This window comes from Crocodylus siamensis, chromosome 1 (assembly GCF_052110815.1).
Source record: "Crocodylus siamensis isolate JL-2025a chromosome 1, ASM5211081v1, whole genome shotgun sequence".
Classification (NCBI taxonomy): Eukaryota; Metazoa; Chordata; order Crocodylia; family Crocodylidae; genus Crocodylus; species Crocodylus siamensis.
The window spans coordinates 337724095-337751829 of NC_143395.1; the positions used below are offsets into that span (position 1 = coordinate 337724095).

At 39.3% G+C, this 27735-nt stretch overlaps 1 protein-coding gene across 4 annotated transcripts in view; it reads right to left on the bottom strand.

Moving 5' to 3' along the window:
• Positions 1 to 884: 884 nt before the first annotated feature.
• The window catches only part of NDFIP2 (Nedd4 family interacting protein 2), a 64604-nt gene continuing 37753 nt past the window's right edge, over positions 885 to 27735 (bottom strand). For 2 of the 4 annotated variants that reach the window (XM_090023783.1, XM_090023756.1), the window contains exons 5-8: positions 16052 to 16176; positions 9567 to 9633; positions 4688 to 4793; positions 885 to 3865 (exon numbers count right to left, since the gene is read on the bottom strand). In XM_090023783.1, coding sequence (XP_089879909.1) covers positions 4690 to 4793; positions 9567 to 9633; positions 16052 to 16176 — 296 coding nt within the window. In that variant the 3' untranslated portion in view covers positions 885 to 3865; positions 4688 to 4689. Of the gene's footprint in view, positions 3866 to 3895; positions 4127 to 4687; positions 4794 to 9566; positions 9634 to 16051; positions 16177 to 27735 lie in introns of those variants that run through there. The other 2 variants (XM_090023767.1, XM_090023776.1) reach the window with 2 other exon arrangements.

Below are 27735 nucleotides of genomic sequence, written 5' to 3' on the forward strand. Positions count from 1 at the left end.
CCTGTGGTGCCCCGGATAAAGGAAACAAGCAAGAGGAAAGCTTACATAAATTGGATTTGGGCAATTACTCAAATTTAATAGATTTTTTTTTTTTCAACTTCAAAGCTCTGTTTGCAATTTATAGAAAAAAATCTGTTTACAGTCAACCTCATAGTGATACTAGGGTTTGTTTTCTAACTACCACACAGAGCAAAGCTGACCAGGTGTTTCTAAACCACTGAAGCAGCTGCTCCTAACCAAACTCACAGGAAATAGCAAGGAAAATATGCAGCATTTGACACATCTGGAATAGATTGCAGAGTCTTTGAAATAATGTGCCAATTCCCTTCCTCCCACTGATGAGATTTCAGGCTACCAAAGTGCTGCATCCACTAAAGAGGGACAGATAAGATGCCTGTCTTCACCATACACATTCTTCATATCAGCATGAAGAATAACGCTTTGAAGTTAGCCTGGAAATAATGCATGTAGGAAAAACGGTACTGTAAAATGTAATAGAGTAAACAGAGAGAAATCAAGCAGAAGATTGATATTTAACATGGGAAAATTGGTATTTACTGTACTAGCTGAACTTGGTAAATTTAAAAAGGAAAATCCATATTACATACGTTTCACATTTATGCTAAAAAGTTAAAATGTCAACACACTAAAAGTTTTGAGTAATAAAACATGGGATGAAAAAAGGAGGAAGAATGGGGGAGCAGGTTAGCAATATCATTTGCATGTAATTTCATGTTAGTTGATTGCAGCAGAATACTGCAGCATGAAATTCTCTAATGTAAGGTACAAAAACTAAAAAAGCAGCAAGGGTTTTACACATTGCTCTTCTCTGGCAGAAGGACAATAAATGAAAAAAGTATAAAAACACAGATGAAATTCAGAGGGAAATGCAAAACAACTATTAAACATAATCATTTTATTTCTTTTCTTTTTTTCCACAAAAGGCCAGGAAAGGGAGGTTTCCCAGAAGCATTAGTTTATAATTGTTTACCTTTTTTAGTAACTATGCAAATTAAGAACAATAAACTATGTGACCTGTTTACATATGCATTTTTAAAACATTCAGCGTAAATACAAATTGAATAAAGCATTACTAGTTTAAAGACAACAAAAATCTCATTTTTTTAATGTTAGTATTAAAAAAAGTTCAAATTAAAAAAGAGGAGGATTCCACCCTCCCACAAAAAAGCAAAATATGTTGATTACTGGTTGTCACTGAGATTCCAGTTGCAGTAAAGGATTAAGAGGTCTATTCTCAATCCTGGCAGGGCATAGATCTTACAACTATTGCAGGGAATTATGTTTCTTTATGAACAGGAGAATGCATCCCTAAAGAGATGATACCTTTAAAAATATAATACTATTACTGTTAAGTGAATACTAGTAAGAGTGCATTGGTTTTATTTTTTTGCTATTAGTTTAAAATAAAAGACTGAAGGGGAAAAAACACCCCCACACACACACGTATTACAGTTTTAACTCAAGTCAGAGCTAATTTTTTTGAAAGACTGAAGTCGTTTTTTCTAAATTAAGCATGGTGAGACACTTGTAAGCACCATTCTGAGAAACTCATCAAATAAAGGGGATTTCAGGGTAATAGCAAACATAACATTTGGTAAATACAACAGTTAATGTAATTAACCTGGGACCTGATCTGCAAAGCTGTTGCTGGAGCAGAGACCTATTTGCATAAAAAGGCCTAAGATCCAATGTTAGCAATCCTTGCTGACTGGAAGTAGATCTGTCTCTTTCAATGGAGCTATCTACAGAAGAAAGATTCTTTTGCATGACCAAGGGTTTTCAGGATTGGGTCCAAATTAGTTAATCAAATCATGCAGAGAATAACCTGCTGTTCAAATGGACATTCAATATTTTCTACCCTCAAAGAATTATACCAAAAAATAAAACTATAACTTTAATGTCCAAATTAACAAAACATATATTGTTCATATTGTGAGTAAACACAATTTAAAGTGAATGAGAAATACTATGGTTACAAATATATTTTGACATCACTCCTAAGAAACAATCTAAACAGTGATTTATGCATAGATATTTACATGGGGGCTCAAAGTGGTATTTCATTTTTAAACAAACTACTAAGCTGGTCTGAGTTTGATAAAATGCTGATCTTTAAACACTAAGAATAATGAGGATTTGCAAATTTTTGTAAACTTTAACAAGTGTTCTATGTTGCACAATCATTAGATTAATCTAAATTACATAAACACTAACTAAATGTTTGAACTGGTTAATCTGAATCAGTATATTTCAAATTTTACTGAACTAAACTTCAGATCAACTAGTCAGTGGTACACACATGCTGTAAGACAAGATACCACTTGAGTCTTTAAGATACAACAAGCACAGATTAACCAAGTCTGACTGTATTTAATCTCTACTAACAGGCTGTATGAAGGGTATGATTTTACTTCAGTCCTATCTTTTTACTTAGCACATAAGCAAATGTGCAAAAACAAAAAGGCAATTTTTTATATATTTACTTGAATGAACAAAACTGGGACTTAAGCATAAACCACCCTGTCATTCTGTTTGAAGCTGCATCTTTTCTTCACTAATTTGTCTTCTGTTTTTAGTAGTCTTCTATCATATTAAATTGGAGAGTTACAGATCATCTGGAAATTTCACACTGGTATAAGAAGGGAATGTCTGGTCGATGCAGTCTAGAGATAAAGAAAGAATCGTACTTCAGTTCATCAGATTGATTAACTGTAAGCAACACTGATAATTGAGGTGAGTGTTAAAGCAGGAAACCTTTTTTTTTTTAAAAAAAAAAAAAAAAAAGCAAAATCAATTTTATCCCAATCAGGATGACAGGAGAAACTGGCAGTAGAAAAAGACTCATCCAAAATATTTTTAAGGCTTCTGTTTTTGGAATATTTATTCATATTATAGTATTTAGAATTGCTAACATCTATTTGTTTATTTAGAAATCATTTTACTGGACAGAAAATATCTTCTCTATATCAGTTCACTTATGCTTGCTGACATTTACTTTGTAGTTATTACTTGAATTAAATATTTAATACCTTTGAACAGATATTGGGTAAGTCTGTCCAGCTCCTGAAGATCTTTTTGAGTCTGAGTAGCTCCTACTGTGTAATTGTTAGAGGTGCTTTAAGCTAATGGACCAGTCAGTAGAAAGATTCTCATTGTCTACAGTGGGTGTTACACAAAGGTCCTAATATTCCATCCTATACCAGAATTTCAAGCCTGAGATGAAAAAACAATAGTGTATACTACTATACTGTCCTCCTCGCATCCACCTTTTGAGGCAAATTCAGCCAGATACTATTAGACTTTTAATCACCCTGCATTTGAAAAGCTCTATTCCTACATTAATTTTTATTCTATAAGATCTAAATTTATTAAATACATATTAGATGTTTTCATGCAGGTGTTTACTATACACTTTTCCTTAACTCTAAAGAGGCCACTTTATTGCTCAGAAAATAAAATATATATTATTGCTACAAAATGAAGGGAACACTGCACTGTAGATGTCACTAACTTAGGCTGTTTCTTAAAAGGCAATATATTTCTCAATTATCATTTAAGAGTTTACCTTAGTGCATAGTTTTGACAAAATGGCACATGATAAAAGCATATTACATTACAGTTTTATTCACTTAACAGATTAATTCCATGATCAAGAACTGAAAAGCACAGCAGAAGTAATGATTTTCCATATTTATCATTAGGTGTTCATTAAAGTGGATTTTGCTGCCTTAAATAAAAAGACACATCCTTTCTAGGCAAATACTGTCTCAGGATTTTTGTTTTGTTTTTTTTCAGACTTCCAATAGTGAGTTGCTGGTTACTTCGTACTGATCCTGTAGCCAATCTTGAAAAAAAGAAGTTAAAAGAAAATCTGCTTATTATAGTAAATACAGCTTTTAAAATGAAATAAAACTGAGAACCAATACTAAACATTTAAAGTTACACACAACATAATGAAAATGCATGGTAATTATTTATGGACTCAATTAGAATCATGGTGTTAAAAATCAAACAAATCTCCCAATGTTAAATTATGCAGCAAAGGCCAACAATCCACATAACGGATAAGTAGTACTTGAGACAAAACGCCAAACGGATAAGCCAACTAAAACAAGAACAAAGTACATTGTTACATAAATAACAAAAATCATGGTTTGTGATTAGCTTAAAACATTCATATAAAACAGGCAATAAATATACTGACAGTCTGGCCTCAAGAGTGAATGTCAATCAGATTTAATATTCAGATAGATCAGTGCTTCCTGACTGGCTGAGAATAGGTTGACTGATGAGCCAATCAGTTCTCGTGTGCTAATGTCCATATCCTGATTAGCTGCAGCTACTACTCTTTATACAAAGTGAACTTGATTTCTAAGCTTATATTTGCTCAGAACGTTCGTTTCAAAAGAAACAGTTTTAATTTTAAAAAATTCTTAACTTCAGAAGAGGAGAACTCTGGATGCTCCTGAAGCATACTTCAGAATGGAGACAGAATTCATTGTTACTGCATTTAACATGCGTACAACAAAGACTTATTGTTTTGGTGACCAAAACTTAACGTTCCTTGAAGGAAGTATTAGCCTGTTAATATCTGTTAACCAAGAAAAAACAGAATCTACCTCCTGGGACAATTAACATTTATCTCAATAAAATAACAATTGCTTACCTCTAGTACAAGAAGAAAAATCTTGTCCTATGAGCAGCTGCCATACTTTCAGACATGTTTCTGACTTTAAGGTAATTGACAAACCCTCGAAAGAACAGGAGAAGGCCTGAAAGCATTAAAAATGCATGTAAATAAATGTAAAAAAATACCTAGCTGTATAATATTGTGGGGTTTTTTTTTACTGTACCATTAAAAGAATGCAAAAAATTGAGAGAATGTGCGCATGCGCATGTGCACACACAATGTGACCTTCAAAAATCCAATCTATGAACATAACCTAACCTCATTACAGATACAAGAGTTCCAACAGCACAAAAGTTTTTACAATTAATTTAGAGTCAGGTTCAAGACTGTCATTTGTACTAAACTTAAACAATTTTTAAAAGCAGACAAAGAATTCTTGAAATACAGTTTTAAAATACTCTGTTTAAAAAAAGGGGAAAGCAAATACAGGCCTCAACAGCAGGATGAGTTGTTGCTGTATTAAAAGACAACTTGAATTCTGAAATACAGTCAGAAATATATACATGTAGATGAGTATAAAATATGTTGCTAGTTAGTCAGGGAAAAACCCAACATGCCAGGTAATAATAAACGTATGTAAACGGTGCCTCAGTATTTGGACAGGTGTATTTTTATAGTAATAGACTAAAGAAAGACAATGTTGCACGATCACTCTGGAGCATGAGTTACAAGTACATACTTTATTTGGTCACACCACAGATCACCTGGAAACTAACCACACACTCAGCTTTCAGCTATGTTTAGGGAGTCACCATAAAAATACGCATAGTTATCATATGAAAGTTATTTTTCCAAGTGTCAGTGTATAAGAAGATGAAAGAGCTCACAATCACAAGATACTGTTGATGGCAATAACTTATCAGTTCAAAGATGCACAGGACATTTATTTGAACAAGGAGTCATAACCAGAAAAGAGAAGGCAACGTGGCATAGCGCAGACAGAGAACTTAACCAGAAGTCAGCAGTCCAGCCGCTTGTCTGATAGACAAACTTGGGAGATCATTTTACCTCTCCATGCCTCAGTTTGCTCATATATGAAGTGGGGTAATAACACTTACAACTCCTTTTAAAAATATTAGATATAGAGGATCTCATCAAAAGAAGGCATTACTACTACTACTACCACTACTACTATTATTATGGTAAGTATTAAAATAAGTTATAGAAGGGACATAACTCCTTATGTTTCAAGGCTTTAACAGTTTGGATTTAAGTGTCAGAAGGGTATTAATGCCACATCTGCAGTTTCTTGCCCTTTTTTTCAGCAGGTCTGGTGCTGCCCACTGTCAGACATAGGATGCTGGACTAGAGAAGACTCTGGGTCTGATCCAGAATGACAATGTCTACGTGCAAGTTGATTGTTTTCCTTTAGATCTAGTAAGGGCTATGGGGCCAGTGACCCAGGTCTGCAAGCCCCCGACCCCTAGTGGAAGGCAGCAGCTGGTACAGCAGGAGCACAGGCTGGTCTCCTCCCTGCTGCTGCCTGCTGCAGGCTCAGGCAGGGCTAGTTTCCAGTGGCAGCGTGCACTTCTGTGCGGCAGGGGGGCCCTGTGCCACCCAGATCTGTGGGGGAGAGGTAGGGCGGATGGGCACTGCCCCCGTGCAAGCAGAGGAAGTGCGGCCAGGGCAGTGGCAGGCAGCTTTCATGTGTGGCCCCACTGTGCCCTGACATGCCAGTCACACACACTGCGCTCTGGAGAGCCTGGGGGAGGGCAGCAGGGTAAGGAGCACAGCGTCTGCGACCCAGGGTTTATAAAATGCTCAGCTGGTTGGAAACCCCTCCTGCTCCGGGCTGGCTGCAAACCCTCGGTGCTGGCTGGAGTGCCCAGCCAAGGAGCACCCAAGCTGGCTGGGGGCTGAGGGAGCGGGGAGGTTTGCAGCTGGCCGGGAGTGGTGGGGGTATCCAGCCAGCCGAACACTCTGGTGGAGAGGCTACACACTCCCTCCCAGACAGAGTGCCTTGCTGGCTGCAAACCTCCCCGCTTCCTCAGCCCCTAGCCAGCTTCCCCCCAGCCCTGCCTCACAACCCTGAAGCCCCACTTACCTCCAGCAAGAAAGATGAGCCTGAAGCAGTCTCCAGTAAGTGTGAATGTCGGGCCCTGCCCTTCCTCACTCCCTCCCCTCCTGGCAGAGTTGAATATTTCCCCGCCCCTTTTGCAAACAGCTCCTGGAGGCTGGAACTCAGCCAGCCTGCAGAGCTCTTTGCAAAAGGGGGAATTCCGTGTGTTTCTCTTTTAAAAGGGAAAATCCGTGTTTTCTCTGATAAAAATGGGAAATCCATAGTTTTCTCTATTTTTCCACAGGAAATGCAAAACCAGGATCCCTACTCATCACAAAATCTTCTCTGTTTTCCCTTTTCACTCTTTTTTGTTGTTATTGGAAAAACCTACACCAAAAAACTCATTCACCCAGATGAAGGCTCAGGAAGATGCAGCTGATTACCAACTCTGGGCATTTTTACACATGCAAGCTCCACAGCACCAGGCACTTCGAAAAGCACCAAGCGTCGCGATGCTTGCAGTTGTATAAGCAGTGAAATGCGTGTCAGTGCTGAGAAAATGGCGGCGATGTGCTTTTGAACTAAAACACATAGAAAGTGCTTTAGTTCAAAAGCATATCACCACCATTTTCTTCATGCTGAGATGTATTTTGCCACTTGTATAACTGCACATGACACTGCTCCAAAGCAGTGGATCTCTGGTGTGTCGTGGGACCCAAAAAGTATGTCTATAAATGCCCTGAGGCTCAGATAAAATGTGCTCAGTGACTGAGCTGAATGTTATGGCAATCTGGAATAGAGTGTTGGTGCCTGAGCCTCCAGCCACATACACCTGACCTGATTCCACATCCAGATTAGGGCTACTGCAAGAGCAGAGAGGGAAGACAGGTAGTTGTCAAGGAGTCAGGTGCTTTCTATTGTGAATAATGTAGTACTTTAAGAGTCTGTACATTGAAAGCAGATTCCAAGCTCAGTCAGGTTTTCACATTTCCAGGTTTGAAACTTAGCCTTATAGTCTTCAACAGCAATCATGGCTGGCTAATCTACTGGTTTTAAAATTAATATTTTCTTTCTTGTCACTTCACTTCATGTATTGGGGACATGGATTATTTTATATCTTCAAAGTAATTAAAAAAATTAGGACTCATATTTTAAAAGAGTAGTCTAATCAGGAAGGTGTTCAAAACACTATTAAGAAACTTCTGACAGCATTCCTTGACACTGAGCACACTCAAGTATTTTTACTTGGCAATAATTCTTATACAGAATTAAATATCATCTGAAGTGCTTAGCTTCCAATCTGTAAGTCTGTAATATGCAAGCAGAGCTGTTTCAGTCAAAATATTTTTTATAAAAGAGGGTGATGCTTAATCACTCTATGCACTTAAATGGCAACCAGTGCCTTTCATCCCAATGAATTCCAAACTATAAAATTTGTAGTATGAACTACCATGAAAATGTTGCAATTTAGAGTCTAAAGTTTGACTCCCAAATAAAACTGGCCTGATCTGAGAAGTCTGAGCTCTCATTCAGACCAATGAAATCAGCATGGAGCTACAGGTGCACAGCTCCTTTAACAAACAATGCTATTGTTACTTGGGTTTAAAAGCCTAATGTTAGCCACACAAATTTGAACATATTGGCCTGGGCATGCATGTACACATATGTATGTGCAAAGAATTGTTTCATTTCTGCTGAAACAAAGCCACCTCTGAAGCAGAACTGATGAATAAGAAGCTGTTTAAGGGGTCTGATGATGAAAAGTTTTAAGTACTTGCAATTCCCATAGATTCCAGACCCTATGCCGTGCACAGGTATAGAGGAAAAGCAAATTCAAGATAAAAAACAAGAAAACCCTCTTACCTAAGTTAAGGGGTAAGGGAAGTTTTAGGTGGCAAGCATACTGTACTCCTAGGAATCACAAATAGTCAAGATTGGTTATGCTTCTCACTCCCAGCATAGGATTCCCTGACATTTTGTTGCTAGGTCATTGGCTCAGAAATGACTCAGAGGAAGAGTGCCACCTACTGTATCAACCTCATCACAGGTTACTGTTTCTCTAATTAGGAAACAGCAGGAAATAGGATTAGTAGTACAGCCTCAAGTAAAATCAAAGCATCTGCTGTGTTTTATACCAAATTAGAAAGCTTGTGTAAGAAAAAAAAAAAATTACAACAGTAGTATTTTTTGACATCACTGTTATTGAAATCAGACACAAAGGAGCAAGAGTCAGAAACTCAACTTCTGAGCATGAACCTAAGCAGACAGACTTTTCTGAAGAAAACTGACTGAACGGAAGGAAGCACTGTGATCAGAAAGCATGAAGCTTTTCCCTTGCCTGACTGAGTAATAATTAATACAGCGTGCATTTCAAAAGACAAAAAGGATGTTATCATGACTCAAATAAAAGATGGCAGATACAATCATCCAAAAATCAGCTCTCTCTCAAAATTTAAGGAACCTCCATGAACAAATGTATACAAATTTCATGTGTACATACTGAAAGTTAACGACTTTCACACAGATTTTTTTACATTTATGCTTATAAGTTCAGTTTCATAGTTTTCTGCTCCTAGGTCAGCCGCAAATTTTGTTGATTTTTGCTTAAAAACAGACATCTATATAATTATATCTAGCACAGAATTCTAATGTGAAAGTTAATAAAATAATTTGAAACTCTCACACAGGGGCAACCAAGAATTTGGTGGTAGTAACGGAAATAAAACATACAGGATTTTCAGTAGATGAAGAAACAACTTAATATGTTACAGAACTCAATTTTTACATGCACAAGCAACTGTTTCATCTTTCAGAAATACCACATCAAACTACAATTTGTATTTGATTATAACTTACCAAGTACAAGAAATATCCACCAAAGCCAGTACTGTCCATTGAAGTATCCAGTAAAGTAATCTGAGAACTAAAATACAGGCATAAGGATTACCCACAATAACACAGACGACCATCGTATTTAATATATTTAAATAAACAGTCAAGAAGGGAATTTAAATATAAAACAATGCATTGGGGCACAAATGCAAACAATTACTTATGGAGCTGTAAAACATACAAATAGCTCTAGTGTTGTTGTTCAAACATTTCCCACGTGCCTGTCAAAAATATCCTTAATATTACTGGTTTGAATCATTTGACATTTTCTATTATAATAAATTACCATCAGTTCTTTTTCAGTGTCTGCCATCCCAAACACATTACAGCAGCCTGCTGCTTTAGATATTAACACCAAAAGGCACATTAGTTTAATCTTATCAGACAGGGATGTTCTGCTGACCCCTCAAAAGAAGAGCTTTTGACCTTCTGTACACCCCCTACTGTTAATCGCTGCCAAGAATACCAGTCCCATAAAGACCCCCAACTCATTAAAGTCTTTTCATTTTCAAACCAGCATTCAGTTCCCAGCAGTGAGCTGAACGCAGCTAAATGAACCTTGAAGCAGCATTTCAACTGTTCCTGTTAGTGACCACGGTAGACAGTTTTGTCCTCTCTCATGTGGGAATATGAACAGGCAGGCAGCTGGAGGGCAGGGTGTGATGGTATTGAAGACAGGTATCTTTTCCTTTACCAGACTCCAGACTGCATGCTTCACTGATAAAAAAAAAGCTAATGAAATGTCTCTAGAACACGCATTAGATCTCTCTATTCTCACTTCTAAACAGTTACTGAAAGTAACTAAATACTCTGTGTAGCAACAACTGTTCAATAATCTTCTGTGCATTTCCTATGTTATTGCTATTCAGCACCCTTGATACATATTGTCAACAGTGCTTGTCCATGTTTTATAACAGCAAGCATATTAATTACTTAACCTAAATTGAAGATGCAAGATCAGATACTCAGCTGGCACAAATCAATGGAAATCCCTAGATTTAGATAAGATGAGGATTTAGTCATTTTTATAAATTCTGTTCATGTTGGTGGGTGTGGGTCCACCTGCATATTTTCCAAGAGTAGAAGTAATTCTAATTCTTTAAAAGCTAAATTGACATGGTATCTTTTGGCAATTCTACTTGCATTCATTTCTTTAATGCAACATTAAAATGGGGGAGCAGGGAGATGGCGGGGAGGAACCAAACCAAACCACATGTACGTATTCATATAAAGTTAAGAGTCAATGGGAGCAGACTCATTCTTCAGTATTCCTAGGAAACACATTAGCATTATTCACAGTCTCTGTTTGTAATGCACTACCATATACTACAAACTTGAATTCAAATGAATTTTATTTCCATTTAATTAATAAGTAATATTTATTAAGAGTAGCCATTAGGCACAGGATTGTGGGAAAATCTCACATTTTGTCTACACCAGTGGTTCTCAATATTTTGAGACTTTGGGCACCTCTGGATAGACTCAGCACACTTTGCAAAATGCCAGCTTTTTTTTTTCTTAAACTACCAAAAAAAATGGAGTGAAAACTAAGCAAGCAGTTTTTCTGTTGCAAAGAACTCAAAGACCACAGCTATATGATTTATATTTGAAATCTCTGGATTTATTCTGTGAATCACGTTTGCAAACTTAACAATACTAACATAGTGTGGCAACCTGTAGAGCCCCTTTGAAAAGATCTCAAGGCACCCCAGAGTGCCGCGGCTCCCTAATTGAGAATCACTAGTTTACATCTTTGCCAAAATAAACAATTGTTGCAGACTCTTCCATCAGTACACTTATGTTTGCATAGACGTTTTGCTGCTGGCGGCAACTGACAAGAAGGAGTGTAAGTGGACTAGGATGATTCACTCTTCAGTTTTGCCCTGTTCCTCTGCTGAGAAAGGCAGTCCCGGCATGGAGCAACCCTAACCCCACTGTGTGCCCAGGGAGTGGCACTTTGGCCTGGTGGGACTGAGGAACCCACCAGGGGCCAGACAAAGCCTCTCTGCAGGCCCAATCTGCCCTTCCCACGGCATCTGGCCATGCCCCCGCCCAGCCACTGAAGGTAGGGGTACCCTGCTGCCAGCAGAGGCCCCCCCCTTCTGCTATCCCATCTGCCTCAGTGGCCATGGTGCCTGCTGCTGCAGCAGGAGAGGGGAGCAATTGGCAGACCCAACTCAGGTCCCTACTGGTGGGATAGAGAGAGGGGAATTAAACCCCTCTCTGGCTAGTTAAGCCCAGACTGGCCAGCTCCCCCCAACCCTTTTCTGAAGCCAAGGGCATGCTCTAGCACCTCTGGCTCCTAGCCTGAGCAACTGCAGGCATGTGCCTGCATATCTGTTCTGTTGCAAACTGGTTCATTCTCTGCAGGTTAGACCAGGGGTTTTCAACCTTTTTGGATCAGTGGGCCCCTGGCAGCTGGACTCGGGGGGGGGGGTGGGGGTGGGGAAATGATGGCATGCAGCTGGATCCAGAGCAGGAGGAAGGGGGTGGAATGCAGCCAGATGCAGAGCAGTGGTAGTGCCTCCTAGGGCCTTTTCAATTACCCCCAGGGGTACGCATACCCCTGGCTGACAACCCCTGGGTTAGACTAACCTGCAAAGGTTGAATCAATTCAGGCTCTGGCTTTTTGAATGTCTGTCCCTAGCCCAAAGCAGTCAAAAGCCTGGAGGAGAAAGGCATTTCCATGGGACCTGGGAAAGCTAAGCATAAGTCCCTCCTGAATGAAGCAAAGTTTCACTAATAGTAATATATTTCAGTAAAAAATTGTTTTTGACAAATGGGTATTTTCCATCAAAAAATATTTCATCCAAAAAAGAAAAATACAAAACCCCACATAATATGAAATCTGGTAAAGAACTGGGATTCTAAAGTAGTAACATAAAATACCGAGCGTTAAATAAATAAGCTACTGGAAGATGAAGTAACCCTTGAAGTTGTGTAACAGTTGGTATAAGTTTACATTTGTACTAAAAAAACAAAACAACAGACTTTGGAGTTAAGAAAAACTTTACCGTTATGTAAAAAGGAACAACAAGACTTATTGGCACCATAGGCCATCCACTAGTGGCCTACCCCACAGTAGACAGATTATTCCCATCTGTTCTTCTCCCTCCTGATATAGTTCTTACTCTGGCCACTGGATTGAAGAGCAGCAGAAATGTTCCAAATTTGGTGGGTAAACACCCCTTCAGCACAGGGAATTTAAGACAAGAGTACAGGATATGGCTAGGATTGGGGGTTGGCCAAGGACAGGAGGCATGATACGGCAGGGTCACCACACATAGTGCTACAGACCCCAAATTCAAAAATAGGCACTCAAGACAGCCAAGTAAAATTACCATAACCTGAACATTTTGTTGAACTTGTCTGAATTACCCAAGGACTGATGTAGCCCCTGGAACAGCCCATAAGTAGAAGGGAGCAAAAGGCAGCTGAAAGCCATCTTCTTATCTACTCCACTCTATTCACCTTAGGGTTCTGTACTGCCTTTTAACCATATTACCATTTTTATAAAAAGAGTTTCAGACCAGAACAAACCATTAAGTCATCTAGTCTGGCTCCTTGCTTATCAGTAGCCATTAAAATTTTACCTAGTTAGTCATGTATAAAAATTACTGTGAGGCTAATATATGTTCCAAATAGCTATCTGTTGGTCTGAACAAATGAAGAGTCTAACGCTCCCCCTAACACTTTGTTAAGTGGTTAAATCACCCTCACTTTTAGAAGTATGTATAATTTCAAGCTTGAACTCATCTTGTTTCAACCTCCTTTTATTTATTTATTTATTTTTACACAAGACCTCGATGTGACCCCTAAAGCTTTTTCTTTGTTATTGCTTTGCAAGATACAGTCCTCCATTTTCTAGACCAGGCTTGGCTTCCTTGTTAGACATAAATTTGTGTTTGGTTGTATTAAAACAGTTTTGCTCTAATAGGCTCAACTTGTCAAACACCCTCACTGAAGTTATTTTATTTTCTATTTTAGGAATTATTTTAGAGACTGAATGAATTGCTGACATAAAACAGAATATATATCCTCGTTCTGTTTGTTTTTGGTTTTGTTTTGTTTGTGGAATTAACTCCTAGAGTCCTGCCAAGCCACGGACTTTGACACCCTCTCTTCCTCCCTCCCCGACCCCCAAAGCAATGCTCTCTACCATATATCTAAGCATTAGCAAAATACCTCTCTTCCCCTACTTCACCTTTGGAATTGCCATCTCTCAGCTATAACAAGTTACTCCATGATCTTGTATTAACACAAAAATAAACACTGTTTACCTGTGGGAGCCAGCAGTCCTCAGGGCTGGTGCAGCCCAGCTTCACAGCCTGCCTGAAGGAAAGGACTGGGAGCCACTGGCATGACCAAGGAGCAGCAAAGATGACCTGCCCCACCCCCCGCTGCTGATTGGCCAAGACGGCCGTCCATCGTGCAGCTCTACCCCTCTCCAATCAGCTACAACAGGTTGGGCCACACAATGGGCAGCTAACTTGCCAATCAGCAGCAAGGGTTGGGGGAGTCAGGGCCCCAATGGCCAATCAGTTCAGATAGCGGGGAGGGGGACTACCAAAAAAAGACAACTAAAATGGCACCATAAGCAGCCTGTGACTTTTCCCGCACCTCAACAGGAATTAAGTAGATCTGTATTCACTATATTTTTCCATAGCAGGTCTATCTTATGAATTTTGCTTTTTAGTTAAACAAACCATGATGGAAACAAACAAAATGAGGTAAAAGTGGGCTCAATAATGAGTATTTAAAAAGCTTGCTACTGGTGTATTCTCCCTTGGTCTCCTGGAAATTCATAAAAATAGTTGTGTTGATATTTAATGAAAAGCTTAAAATTTAAGCAAAAGCTTAAAAATGCCATCAATTGCCAAAAGGTTCAAGGTGGCATAGAACCATCTCTGTAGGCCTCCATTACATTCTGTCTATACGTTTCATAGTTGGTACGGTTAGAAGGGACCTGAGCAGATCATAAAGTCCGACTCCCTGCCACGGGCAGGAAAGAACATTAGGGTCAAATGACCCCAGCAAGGTGTCTCTCTAGCCTCCTTTTAAAGACCTGTAGGGTAGGAGCGAGCACCACTTCCCTTGGAAGTTGATTCCAGATCCTAGCCACCCTCACTGTGAAGTAGTGCCTCCTGATATCTACTCTGGATCTACTCCCCATCAACTTATGGCCATTATTCCTTGTTACTGCTAGCAGTGCTCGGGGGAACAGGGACTCTCCCATTGCCTGCTGGTCTCCCTTGGCCAGTTTATAGACAGCCACCAAATCCTCTCTCAGCCTTCTCTTGTGGAGGCTGAACAGGTTCGGTCTCGTAGCCTGCCCTGCTGCCCCCGATCATGTGAGTAGCACTCCTCTGGACCCTCTCGATGTTGTCCACATCCCTCCTGAAGTGCGGCACCCAAAACTGGACATAGTACTCCAACTGTGACCTTACCAATATCATATAGAGGGAGAGAATCACCTCCTTAAACCTGCTCATCCTTCATCTGTGGATGCATGACAAGTTGCGGTTAGCCTTCCTGACTGCGTCCCCACATTGGTGGACCATGTTCATCTTGGAGTCTATAATGACTCCAAGATCCTTTTCTGCCTCTGTACTGATGAGAAGAGAGTTCCCCAGCCTGTAGGTACGCTGCTGGTTCTTTCTCCCTAGATGCAGTACCCTGCACTTGTCAGTACTGAATCCCATCTTTTTCTCATCCACCCACCCCTGTAACCTGTCCAGATCCAAATGCAGCCTGTCCCTCCCTTCTAGCATGCCCACTTCTCCCCACATCTTAGTGTCATCTGCAAATTTGAACAAGGTGCTTTTCACCCCCTTGTCCAAGTCGCTGATGAAGATGTTGAACAGTGCAGGCCCGAGCACCGAGCCCTGGGAGACCCCACTGCCTACATCCCTCCAAGTTGAAAATGACCCATCCACCACCACCCTCCAGCCAACTGGCGACCTATCTGACTGTGTACACATTGACACCACAATCTCCTAATTTTTTAATGAGAATGGGGTGAGAGACAGTGTCAAAAGCCCTTCATTCAAAAGCCCTTCATTCATTCTAAAGTCCAGAAAGACTACGTGTACCGCAACACCTGCGTCCAAGGATTTTGTGACAAGGTCATAAAAGGGCACCAGGTCGGTCTGACAGGACCTACCTCTAATGAACCCATGTTGGTTGCCCCTAAGGTTCTTAACTCTATATCCAAGTTTGTTATATACCTTTATTCAAACCTAATAAGCATTCCCAGATAAGCTCATTTTAGTGGAATAGGAAGTGAAAATGATAACATTTTATTAATCCTAGGCATAGTATAAATATATTGACTTTATGGATTTCTATTATCAGCTTTATAGGAGAAAAGGCCACATTATACATCTTTCCTGTTTCCTTTTGCAGACCAAAAAGGAAACAAACATATACAAAAAACCCAAAAAACTTACTCGTACAATAAGAATCCATTTGATCAGTGATAGGCCAAATCCACAGATTGCACCATATCTTCCTGCTATGGTGTTCGTTATACAGAAGGATAAGCAAAATCCAATCCAGTTGAAAATAAATGCCACTAAAACCAAGAGAATCAGTAGCATCTGGTTAGTCAGTGCTAAGTACTACATAAATACAGCTAAAGTAGTGTGTGTGCTGGGAGGTTTGAGGAGGAGGGATGGTACATGCACATACACACCATCTATAAAGAAAAATATACATTTATTTATTTAATTTTCCATCACTGATTTTACTAAAAATACTGCTGAATACTTTTCCATAATAAGAGATCCATATTAGTGTTTCAGATGATAATATTCCTTTGAGGACAGAAATTCCTAGCAGTACATTACCTTAGAAGTATAGCACCTGATTAAATGGTCAGCATTATTTAAACAGTGAGAATTCCAAATGAAACTGCATGCATCCTCTAGGCTAGGGACAGAAGTTACACATAAACCTATATACGTGATTGGAAACCCGTTCAAATCTGTAACACAACGGAAGTTTAGAGCACATAAACCACTTTCAAAATGGTAAAAACTGGTTTAAGATAAACCTAGAGGGATGTAGGTATAAGACTGAACGGAACTGATTTACTTTAAATCGGTGTATTGAACTTCTGCTCCAGATCTGCTCCAGATTCAAGTCCATAGATTTCATAGACATTACGGCTGGCAGGGACCTCAAAGATCATCAAGTCCAGCCCCCTGCCCCAGGGGCAGGAAGTCAGCTAGGGTAGGAAATACTGTGTATTGTGTAACCAGCTGTATGTTGGCTCAGGACTTGAGTTGTTTGGGGATTATTACATATTTTGTAGGCAACTGGCTGGGTTTTGCCAACTTGCATCAAATGTGTGTGTGGATATGCACACACCTGTAGCCACAATGTTTCATTCCTGTTGCTAAAGATTTGTAATATGGGGCAGGCCAGAGATAGTGAGGCAGCAACCACCCTGGAAGAGAGTTTATGGGACAAATACCCATGAGTTCAGTTTGACTTTCTGCAAAAAAGCCAAGTTCCAAACTGAACTGCCATGGGAATAGTTTTAGGGGACTGTCTCTGTGGGTTTGGTAAACAAACTCAGAAATGTTAGGCCTACTTCTCTTTGTTGATGGAAGATCTTTGACTCCCAAAGTGTTAAAAGTCCTGGTGGCTTATTTAATTACCTTTCCCTTGGAGTTAACTCAGTCCCCCAGCATCCCAGGATGCTTTGTACCTCCCCTGAAAACCCCTCCTCATAGGGTGGGTGGGCTAGCCTTGGCTCAAGCTATCTGCTCCAAGCCAAGCAGGGAGGCATGCTCTAGCACCTCCCTGGCTTCCGGCCTGAACCACTACAGGAATGTGGCTGCATTTCTGGAATCAAGAAAGAATGTTTATTCACTGCTTGCTGGTTCAATCTACACAGTTTAGACTAACCTGTGACGACTGAATCAATTCAGCCTTGGGATTTTTGACTGTTCGCATTTAGTCCTAGAGAATGATTATAAACTTCACAGATATCTGACTGCAACCCCATAGAACCATAAGGACGAACACATCAAACAAGGACTATGAATTAGGCAGATATGTAACTTTAAGGATTTTATCTTGGGACTATGAGAGTATAGCAAGATAATTTGCAATTTCACATATGTTTACATATGCTAGAATAATTCTAATGTAGGGCTTTTCTCACTCTAGGTAAAATTGAAAATAAAATAAATTTACTTGCTCCCTAAATTGATTATAAAGTGAAATACCTTTTGGAGAAGATCACACATTGCATCCTTTCCCTGGTCCAGAAATCATAACAGCCATTATCTGAATACAGTATCATAATGCAATCTCCATTATGTAAATAAACAGAATAAATCTTTTTATAATATCTCTTACACTCATGGCATGTTAAACAACAAATGGATCACCGTGTTTAAATGTTCTCATTGCTCTTACTATCAAATTTCACTTGTAATGTTCTCAGTGATTGCCTTTTGCATGTTTCAGTGTTAGTTACAAGCAACACTGTCTATACGGACATCATCTTGTATACAATGAACACAGTGTGGGAATTCTTCTGAACAAGGTAGTCTCCAACTGTTGGAAGTAAGTGGAAGTGATACAAGAAATACCAAAATAGTTGGGAGAAAGAAAACTGGGAAAGAGAGATTAGAGTTTAGGAGTGGATGAGATACTGGAAATACTGAGATACTATATCAGAGAGAACAGAAGAAAAAAAAGGAGGCATCCATCATGAGGGAGGGTTACAGACAGGGAGAAAAAGAAGCATTGCTAATGAAAAACTAAGCTAACTTTGCTGTTTAAAAATAAGTGCCTAACAACTTTCAATCCAATGCTTTTCAAACAATCCTATGAAAAAATCAGAACTACTAGGTAAATGCACAGAGAATTGATCTATTTTCCAAAGCATTAAAATAAAATCCATAAAACAAATATGGGTAAAAGATTCCATAACAAGTAGTCATACACAGAATAATTAACCAACCAACCAGTAAAACCCTATCAAAAATTTTTTTACAACCTCTCCTTCTAGAAAGGTAAACCTTTACATTTTGAAGATGAGAGACCAAAACTGTAAGTGGGACTTCACAAACTGTGAAGTGCTCTTGCCTAAAAAAGGGGGCACTTCACAATGTATTTCCTAAACCCTGTTTCATACTTTGTCTCACCTTTAAAAAAAATCTATTTTATATATGTGCATAAAAGAACAAGTCTCTCCCAAATAAATGGTGGCTACTATAAAGTTCACTTTTAGGCAAGTCACAAAAAACTAATAAATAGGTTAGCTAAAAAAGAAATAGTATTTTTATTGCATAAATAGAATATTTAAAACTGCATCCACAGATATCTTTTCAAAAAGAAAAGTTTGTTAGTAAGAAAACTCTGATAAATCCCATTCAGAAAGCAAAGTTTCCTTTTTTTTTTTCTAATAACCCCTCCCAACTTGCCACACTCACAAGTGTGCACTGAACTTCAGGAATCAATACTTTAAAAGTTAACCTACTTCTGTCTCAACATAAGATTACTGTTCCCTTTTTTTGCCATGCTTTTGCAACTGACAAACCTGTCCAAACTCTACGCAGGTATGCCAAAAAGGTGAGGCCCAGTAAGACTATGTAAATAATTCTTTCAGATTATGATCATTTGAGTAAATCCCTGCAATTATAAAACAAATAAATCCTCACCCATAAACACACACACAAACCTTTACAGCACCCTAAGATCAGTACTGATAGTCTCATCTGCTCAGCATTACCTGGGATTACATACATTTCATGAAGACACACCCGTACACTGAGAAGTGTGGGGGGCAGACTGTACAGGTTAGTGCCAGGACAAAAGCCTGATCCACATTCTGTTACTGCACCACTGAGGAGGCATTCTGCAAGGCAGAAGATGGACAGCTGGTCCTGCATGTGTAACCCCATGAGGAATGTGGGGGGTTAATTCTCCAGTGACAGTGTTTTTTAAATTGCTGACAAGTGTTTCATGTGTGGCCTCTGGGAAAGCTGCACACCTTAGCACTTTCACCATTTGTTCTTAATATTTGCACAGTAAAGTCTCTTTATCTCCTCACAAAAAGGAGCAGGATGCTACCAAATCTAAGTGATGGAAAAGTGCCCATGGCCAGGGCCCCATGCAGTAACCGCTACTGGAGGTATTTTCAGCAGCCTAAAGATATGTTGTGGGCTCCTGCATTACTTGTAAATACTCCTGGAACAACAAGAAATATAAAAATAGCAACATGCTTATATGAAAAACACTGGTTTGTCACAGAGTTATTAAAGACATGTCAGTTTCCATAGGTTGTGAAAAATGTCACTCTAGGCTCACATTTCATAGTTAATATCCTTGCAACAATTTCGGAAAATAATTGCCATTTACAAACAAAAACCATGTAAAATAAAAAAAAGGATAAAATATTAAAGATGTGGCTTCTGATCTTGTACTGTAACCACTGTCAAGGAGAACTGTGTACCTTCCTATAACTCAGAAGAAAACCATTAGAAAGCATTAGAGTTATACACCAAATTTTCCAAACACATACTAAAGAGTAGCATTAGTTGATTTCAAGACACAACTATGTCTTAATGCCCTCTGAAGTTGTAGATGTCCATCCTCTGGATGAGGGTTCAACAACATTTTCCAGCAGGGGGCCACAATGATCCTACTCAGGCTGAAGGCCCACAATAACTGTGGAGTGGCATGGGCAGAGATCTCCCTCTGCTGAAAGCCCCAGGCACCTGACTGCAGGACAGTGTAGGCAGAGCTCCCCCTCCACTAAAGCCCCAAGTGTCCAAAGTGAGAGCCCCCTGCCACAGAACACCATTGAAGTTATCATCACAGGTTCTTGAACCTTGTTCTATGCTCCAACAGAATTAGGGTGGAGCCTTTGGTAGCAGAACTACTAGGGGAACCAGAGAAGAAGGGAAAAGAAGCCGCAAATAATAAGTGACATTTCTGCAGCATAATGTGCAAGCTTGTATGTTTTTTGTTTTGTTCTGTTTTGAATTTTAAAGGCATACATTCCTGCATATTATTAGGGAAAGTCATTCCCTTTCACTACCATGGCAACTGCATGGCACTATCTGTGGGCTAAAAAAATCAGTTACAGAGCAAACTGGGTAATTCGAGAGAAGGAGTTAAATATCTATAATTAATTACCTTTAAGATTTATGTTTGCTATTTGTACAATACAGTGTACTAGTCTTAAATTAAGAGTATTCTCACTTCTATTATCAAATTATTTAGAGGAAAAACCATATCAAATTATTAGAAAAAGAAATCTAAAGTTTGCTTCATAGTCTATTACTTATAACAGGGGTTCTTGAGCAACTTCAAAGGGGACATAAACTGCCCAGCACAGCAGCACAGGGAAGCAGCACGTGGAGTGGTGGGCGGCAGCGGAGGCTGCTGCATGTGAGCTCCCCATCCCATACCGCTGCCATCCAGCACTAGAGGCCACTGTATCACAAAGTTTGAGAACCCCTGACTTGCAATGTCCTGATGTAAGTTACACTTAAGTACAGAATTTTGGTCTTATGGATCAATTTAAAGCTGAAAATCGTTCAAATCAGACTCTCAAAATTAGACGTTTGTAATCAGTATATTTTTGTAGCGTTTTTTTCATTAGCATCTAATTTACTCTCATGCCCTTGACCAAGAGCATCAAGAGAAGCAGTGTTCAGAGAGGATATAAAAATCACAATGCACCTTTGCCTCACTCAACACTTACCAGCTGAAGTGAAACTAAAGATGCCTTTCTATAGATCTCACATTTAAGATTTTCCTTTAGCAAATTCACATACCACTGTTTAGTCATACTGTTATACTGTTCTGGCATTAAGGATCTGATATTAATCAGGTGTGTACTGTAACTTTTGATCTTAATTCATTTTTTTACTACAACTATTTAACAAAAATGTATTAATCTACCATTTAAAAGAATATCAGTAAATAATCCAATAAAATTAAAAAACTCTGCAAAATCTTTGGACTTTGAAATAGAAATGAAAAAGATATTGTTACTTACACCCTACTGAACAGCAGATGCACCTTTTTTTCACTTCTTAGCCAACATTCAATAAATCATGGAACAGTACTAAATCTCTCTAGCAAGAAAAAAAAAGTCTCAAAAAGATAAGAAGGAGTTATGTTAGGACTGCCATTTATATCCCTGTATTTTTCAAAAAGCAATGCTAACAGATATCTATACTAGAAATGACTGATTAATCTACTGCCAGGCCCAAGCTAAATATGGTATAGGATCACATCGAGAGAAAAAGCAGAGGAAAGGGACACAATGATTTTTCCCTTTTTCCCCCCCCCATTTTACCACCATAATGCAACGGTGGTAAAATGGGAAAAATCCTTGCTGTAGAAAATCTCAGAGTTGTTCAGGGAGAAACGAGCATGTGAAAATACAGCACTGCTATGTATTCAAAAACAGAGCCTCCCAGAATAGGAGGGATTATTAAAAATGTCAGAATGCTTTTCTTTCCAAGAAAACCAAATCAAGCTACCTTACAATGTAAGGAAGCACCTCCCTACTTTTGGTTAGGTATGGTAGCAGTCAACTCAGTCAATACTGAGACTGTCAGAGGAAGGCTGTAAGATGTGATAGGAGACTGCCTCTTCTCCCCTCTTTCCCAAAATTACCAAAATAAAAGTACCAGTTTCAAGAAGGGTAGCCTGCCTAAGGGGTGGGGTGTGGGGCTGGGGAAAGCTGATGTCCATAAACAAACTGTCAGCTGGGAAGCAGTTGTGGAGTAATGGGTGTGCACTACCTGAGTATCATCAGGTCAGACAAATCAGATTCTGCCTGGAGACAGTGGTTTTCAGCATCAACAAAAAGCATTAGATTGTTACTGTCAATGGTGAAAGACTGCCTCAGAATACACCAATCTCCAAAAGAATCTCAACCTTTTTTATCGTTTCGGAAGCCATAAAAGCAGTTTTCAGCTGGACAAGCCTTAAGAATTTTGGTTAGGCAAGATCAAGGAATATTAATTTCAACCTCTGAAAAGTGTCAATCAGTTACCACTACAGAGCTAAAAAAATGCTTCTGATCAAATCAGCTGAAACTCAAAACCTGACATGGAAAACTTGTCTATATTTTATGAAATGATATTGGCAACCTGTACATCCTGAAAGGTGGACAATTACACCTTTGGAAAATCTGGCAAATTCAAACTGCCATGAATTATTAAATGAATCAATAGTCAAGAGGGAAATGCAATGTTATCTTGAAGTGAAACATACTTTTTTCTCATAAATACACACTTTGTTACTATAAAAGTGCAAGAGTTGAAGAACTACATGAAACAAAGTATGTTGTTGCTTTCTAGAAGCCTAGAATAGTGAACAAATTCTCATAGAACTGAGACATGAATATGTTTTCTATTAATTTCTCCTTTTGTATCAGAACAAATAACACGTAAAGTAAAATTAATAAGATTGTTTATTATCAGCAATTCTGTTTTTCAACAAGAACAACCAAAGTTTTGAACCCAGGGTGACCACAACCTGGAATTCTGATTTACATTTCATCAGCTAAAGAGAAGTGGCACAGTTTTCAGATGGAAGGAATTTGAGGAGCACTCAAATTCCACCTAAGTCAATGGGAGCTCTTCACATCACCCTAGCTGAAGAGCCTAATTTTAGCCACTATGATGTAAAAAATTTGGCCCAGATTTCTACAACATTTTTAAATAACTGGTTCTTTCTGACCAGAATAACATACAACTTAAATAAAAAACTTCTGATCTAAAATGTGGCAGCAGAATTTAATGCAAATTACATGCCAATTTACGTAGTCAAATGGGTCGCCAACAGGCTGGAGGGCCACACTCAGAGTGGTGGTGGATGGGTCATTTTTGACACGGAGGGATGTAGGCAGTGGGGTCCCCCAGGGCTCGGTCCTTGAGCCCGCACTGTTTAACATCTTCATCAGTGACTTGGACGAGGGGGTAAAAAGCACCCTGTTCAAATTTGCTGATGACACTAAGATGTGGGGAGAAGTGGGCATGCTAGAAGGTAGGGACAGGCTGCAATTGGATCTGGACAGGTTACAGGGGTGGGTGGATGAGAATAAGATGGGATTCAACACTGACAAGTGCAAGGTGCTGCACCTGGGGAGGAAGAACCAGCACCATACCTACAGGTTGGGGAACTCCCTTCTCATCAGTGCAGAGGCAGAAAAAGGATCTCAGAGTCACCACTGATGCCAAGATGAACATGGGCCGGCAGCGTGGGAATGCAGTCAGGAAGGCCAACTGCACCTTGTCATGCATGCAGAGATGCATTTCAAGCAGGTTCAAGGAGGTGATCCTCCCTCTCTATGCGACACTGGTCAGGCCGCAGCTGAAGTACTGCATCCAGTTCTGGGCACCACACTTCAAGAGGGATGTGGACAACATGGAGAGGGTCCAGAGGAGGGCCACTCGCATGATCAGGGGGCAGCAGGGCAGGCCCTATGGAGGAGAGGCTACAGGACCTGAACCTGTTTCAGCCTCCATAAGAGAAGGCTGAGGGGGGTCTAGTGGCCTGTTACAAACTAGTCAGAGGGGACCAGCAGGCACTGGGGAAGTCCCTGTTCCCCTGAGCACTACCAGGAGTGACTAGAAATATCGGTCACAAGCTAGCAGAGGGTAGATTCAGATTAGACATCAGGAGGTGCTACTTCACTGTCAGGGTGGCTAGGATCTGGAACCAACTTCCAATTCAAGTGGTGCTGGCTCCTACCCTGGGGGTCTTTAAGACAAGGCTAGACCATCACTTTGCCGGGGTCGTTTGACCCCAGTACTCTTTCCTGCCATGGCAGGGCGTTGGACTTGATTATCTGCTCAGGTCCCTTCCGACCCTACTAACTATGAAACTAAGTGGAGTAATACTAAAAGCTATCTATGACATGTTCCTGCCCACAATTCTGAGAGTTTTCCTTTACTCCATGCCTTATCACTAAAGCAACACAATTTCTACTCTAAACACAAGAGCAGAAGATAGCCCAGAGGTCTGACAAAGCTAGCTCTATCCACACAGGAAAAAAAAAATGAATATACACACAAAACAGTTGAGTCAGTAATACATTTTTTCCATTGACTTCAACTAGAGTTTTAGTCAGGTCTTAGAAAGGGAAGAAAATAAATTGTACTGCAGGATACAATTAGCAACAGAAGGGGTAAGGGTGCTTGGTAATGTAATACACCTGCCAAAAGCCAATAGTTGTATAAGAATGTTATAGAAAATATAGAAAATGTGGGCCATAAAACAAATGTTGAACATTAGATATATTAATAGATTATTACTGAAAAGTCATACTTAAGATAAACAGACAAGCTCTATGTGACAAATGTTTCCCAATAAATGTATTATATATACAGGTTTGAAAATATATCCCTGCAATGCACCATTCCTGGATTCTGGCATGGAAAGTTCTTTTGCTCACTGTTACTTGTGGAAAAGAACAGATAAAGAAAACCTGATTTCAGCAAAAAACGTAGGTGTGTCAGGAGCTTTTAGATTTGACCTCTAGGAAATACAGGAAAAAAAGAGTAGCTGTCCAAAATGACTGTTTTAAAATTCCTACAACTTGGATTAAAAGCTATAGAAATTACTACCTAGGTTTAACTAGGCAATAATGGCACCAACCAACAAACCATTTGTTAAAACAACTGTATACACTGGAACATGGGGTGGAAATTTTTATTGTAAAATTGTGAACTTAACTTCCACGTCTTATTTGCTGTTACATGATAGAGACAGATCTCTGTAATATGTCAGTGCTTAGAATACTGGGGAGAGGGGTGAGTGGGTGGGGGTGGGGAATGAGGAGGAAACAAGGGGTAAAGAACAGAGACGGCCACTAGATGGCTGGAAAGACATCAATTAAATTGCAATTTAGATATTTACCACTAGATGGTAGCTATATATTATTAATTGTGAAGAACAGCTTCACAGTAAAACAATATTTTTATTATATGATCAGCTGGATTAAAACAAGTTAAATAACTACCAGATCCTCCCTCACTATTTCACACTGAGTTTTTATAAAACTCATAAAGTCCTTGATTTCAGGGTCTTTGGGTTTCTTTAGAATAATGTTATGCTGGAAGCTGAGTTAGGAAAAAAAATGAAACAAAGAACCTTATTTCTTTATGTCCATGTCCCTGCCAAGGCAGAATTTTTCCCATGGGTACATTTTCTGTCAGTTTTGTAATACCTCCTTTAAATGCCCTAAGCAAAACTGCCCCAATTCTCAGGACCCTGTTCCAGGATCTCATAAAGTTCCATCCCTCTACTCTTCTTTTGAAATTATGCATTTAACTTAATTCCTTTTATTCTTCATATAGCTACTCAGAGAGCCTAAAATCCAGAGTGTTAAACTCATTTGACTCCCTGGGCCAGATCCAAACCACGGGACTTCACACAGGCTGGATACAGAGCCACCTCCAACAGCAGGGCAAGCAGCATCAGGGAGCCACAAAAGTTAACACAGCTGTAGCTTGTCCCACTGCCAAAATGTGTCCTCAGTAGGCTCCAAACCCTATAATTTGGCAGATAACTTCACTCCCCTGCTTGCCCCACCCCTGAATTCCTAGTCCCTCAAGTAATGCTAGAGGCCAGATGACATGGCTGTGCAGGACAGATGTTTGACACCTTTGCCTTAAATAAATTTCCTTCCTCTGAACTGCTAGTGGAACTTTTCAAGATTTTGTACACTTACCCCCCTTGCCCTCATTTATACATTTAAAATGTGTCTAGTCTGTTTTGGGAGGAAAAAAAATCTCCAGCTCCACAATTTAGTTCTTTAACAAATTACTTCAACTGTCAAGCAAAGAAGTTTTCAGTGCTGTACCTGTGGTTTTGAACTTCATGCAAACAAATGCCCAGTTAGGTGTTTAAATGTCTACCTATGTATGCTATTATCTAACTGACGTACAAAGTTACTGCAAACATACACATACACAATAGGCACATATTTTCATTAAAAGCTTTGTCCTTGTCTTGTTTTGAGAACAAGCCTGTTGTGCATTTGCATGCTTTAACAAGTTAATAAAACTGAACAGAAATACACTGGCAGAGTAATCAACTGGTAAGCATCTCCTCTTATGACATAAATATAAGCTTTGAAAAAAGAGAGAGAAATATTGGCTTCCTTAAAAAGATACGCCTTAATTTGGTTGAAGAGAAAAACAGAATCTATTTTATATAAAAAGCAGTGCTTAATTTTATGTACCCAAAGCTGTGTACAAAGTTTCTGAGCACGGGGTTTTTGGTGACGTTTTTGCTTTCTGAATCCAATCCAGCGTCATTATCTACTTATATACATATGCATATCTGGTACAGACTTTAAGCTAACAAGACCCTTCAGATCACACAGCAGACACTCATGGTTTTACATACAGAGGTTCCCCAAAGTCAATAACCCAGGCAAGGATTCTGCATTATACGTAATGATGTATATGAAGATTGGTGTTGAATAAACGTCTGCATTTAAAAGTATGGAGTTTGTGCTACATGAGCTGAGGCACCCAAATCTTTTAGTTCAAATGTTGTAGCAAACTTAAAAGTCTATTTGGGTCAAGTCACTAGGGCTAGGCACAAATGTTTGAAAAGCCCGAGAAGGAACAGAACCAAATTATACTATTTTCTGTAAGCAGCATAGTTTATATTAGTAGCAAAACAAAACATGCATTTGCCCCATGTTGGGGGGGGGGGGCTAGAGGGGGGTGGTAAATTGTAGACTGGGTTCTGCCATTTTTAAACCAGTCTGTAAACTGAACTTCTGTTCTGTTACAGGTATAGATCAGTTTCCAATCACTTATATTGCTAAAAGTGTAATGCCTGTACCTGGCCTAGAAAAGACCAGAGAGCAAAATGGTGTAAAGCACTGACTATATTGGCATTTACAAAAATGATTTACATACAAAAAACCTTTATTATACTCAATTTAATAGTTTGGGGCATGGAATTTAAACAAGCAGCAGGAGATACAAAACATTTCTGGATATCATGTTTGTCAGGCAAAGCTGATATATACAAAAATATGCTTTTACTAGGATTCTGAGTCAAAATCATTATCTAGGAATGCAAGGATGACTGACATCAGCAAAAGACACCTTTTCAAGCAAAGATT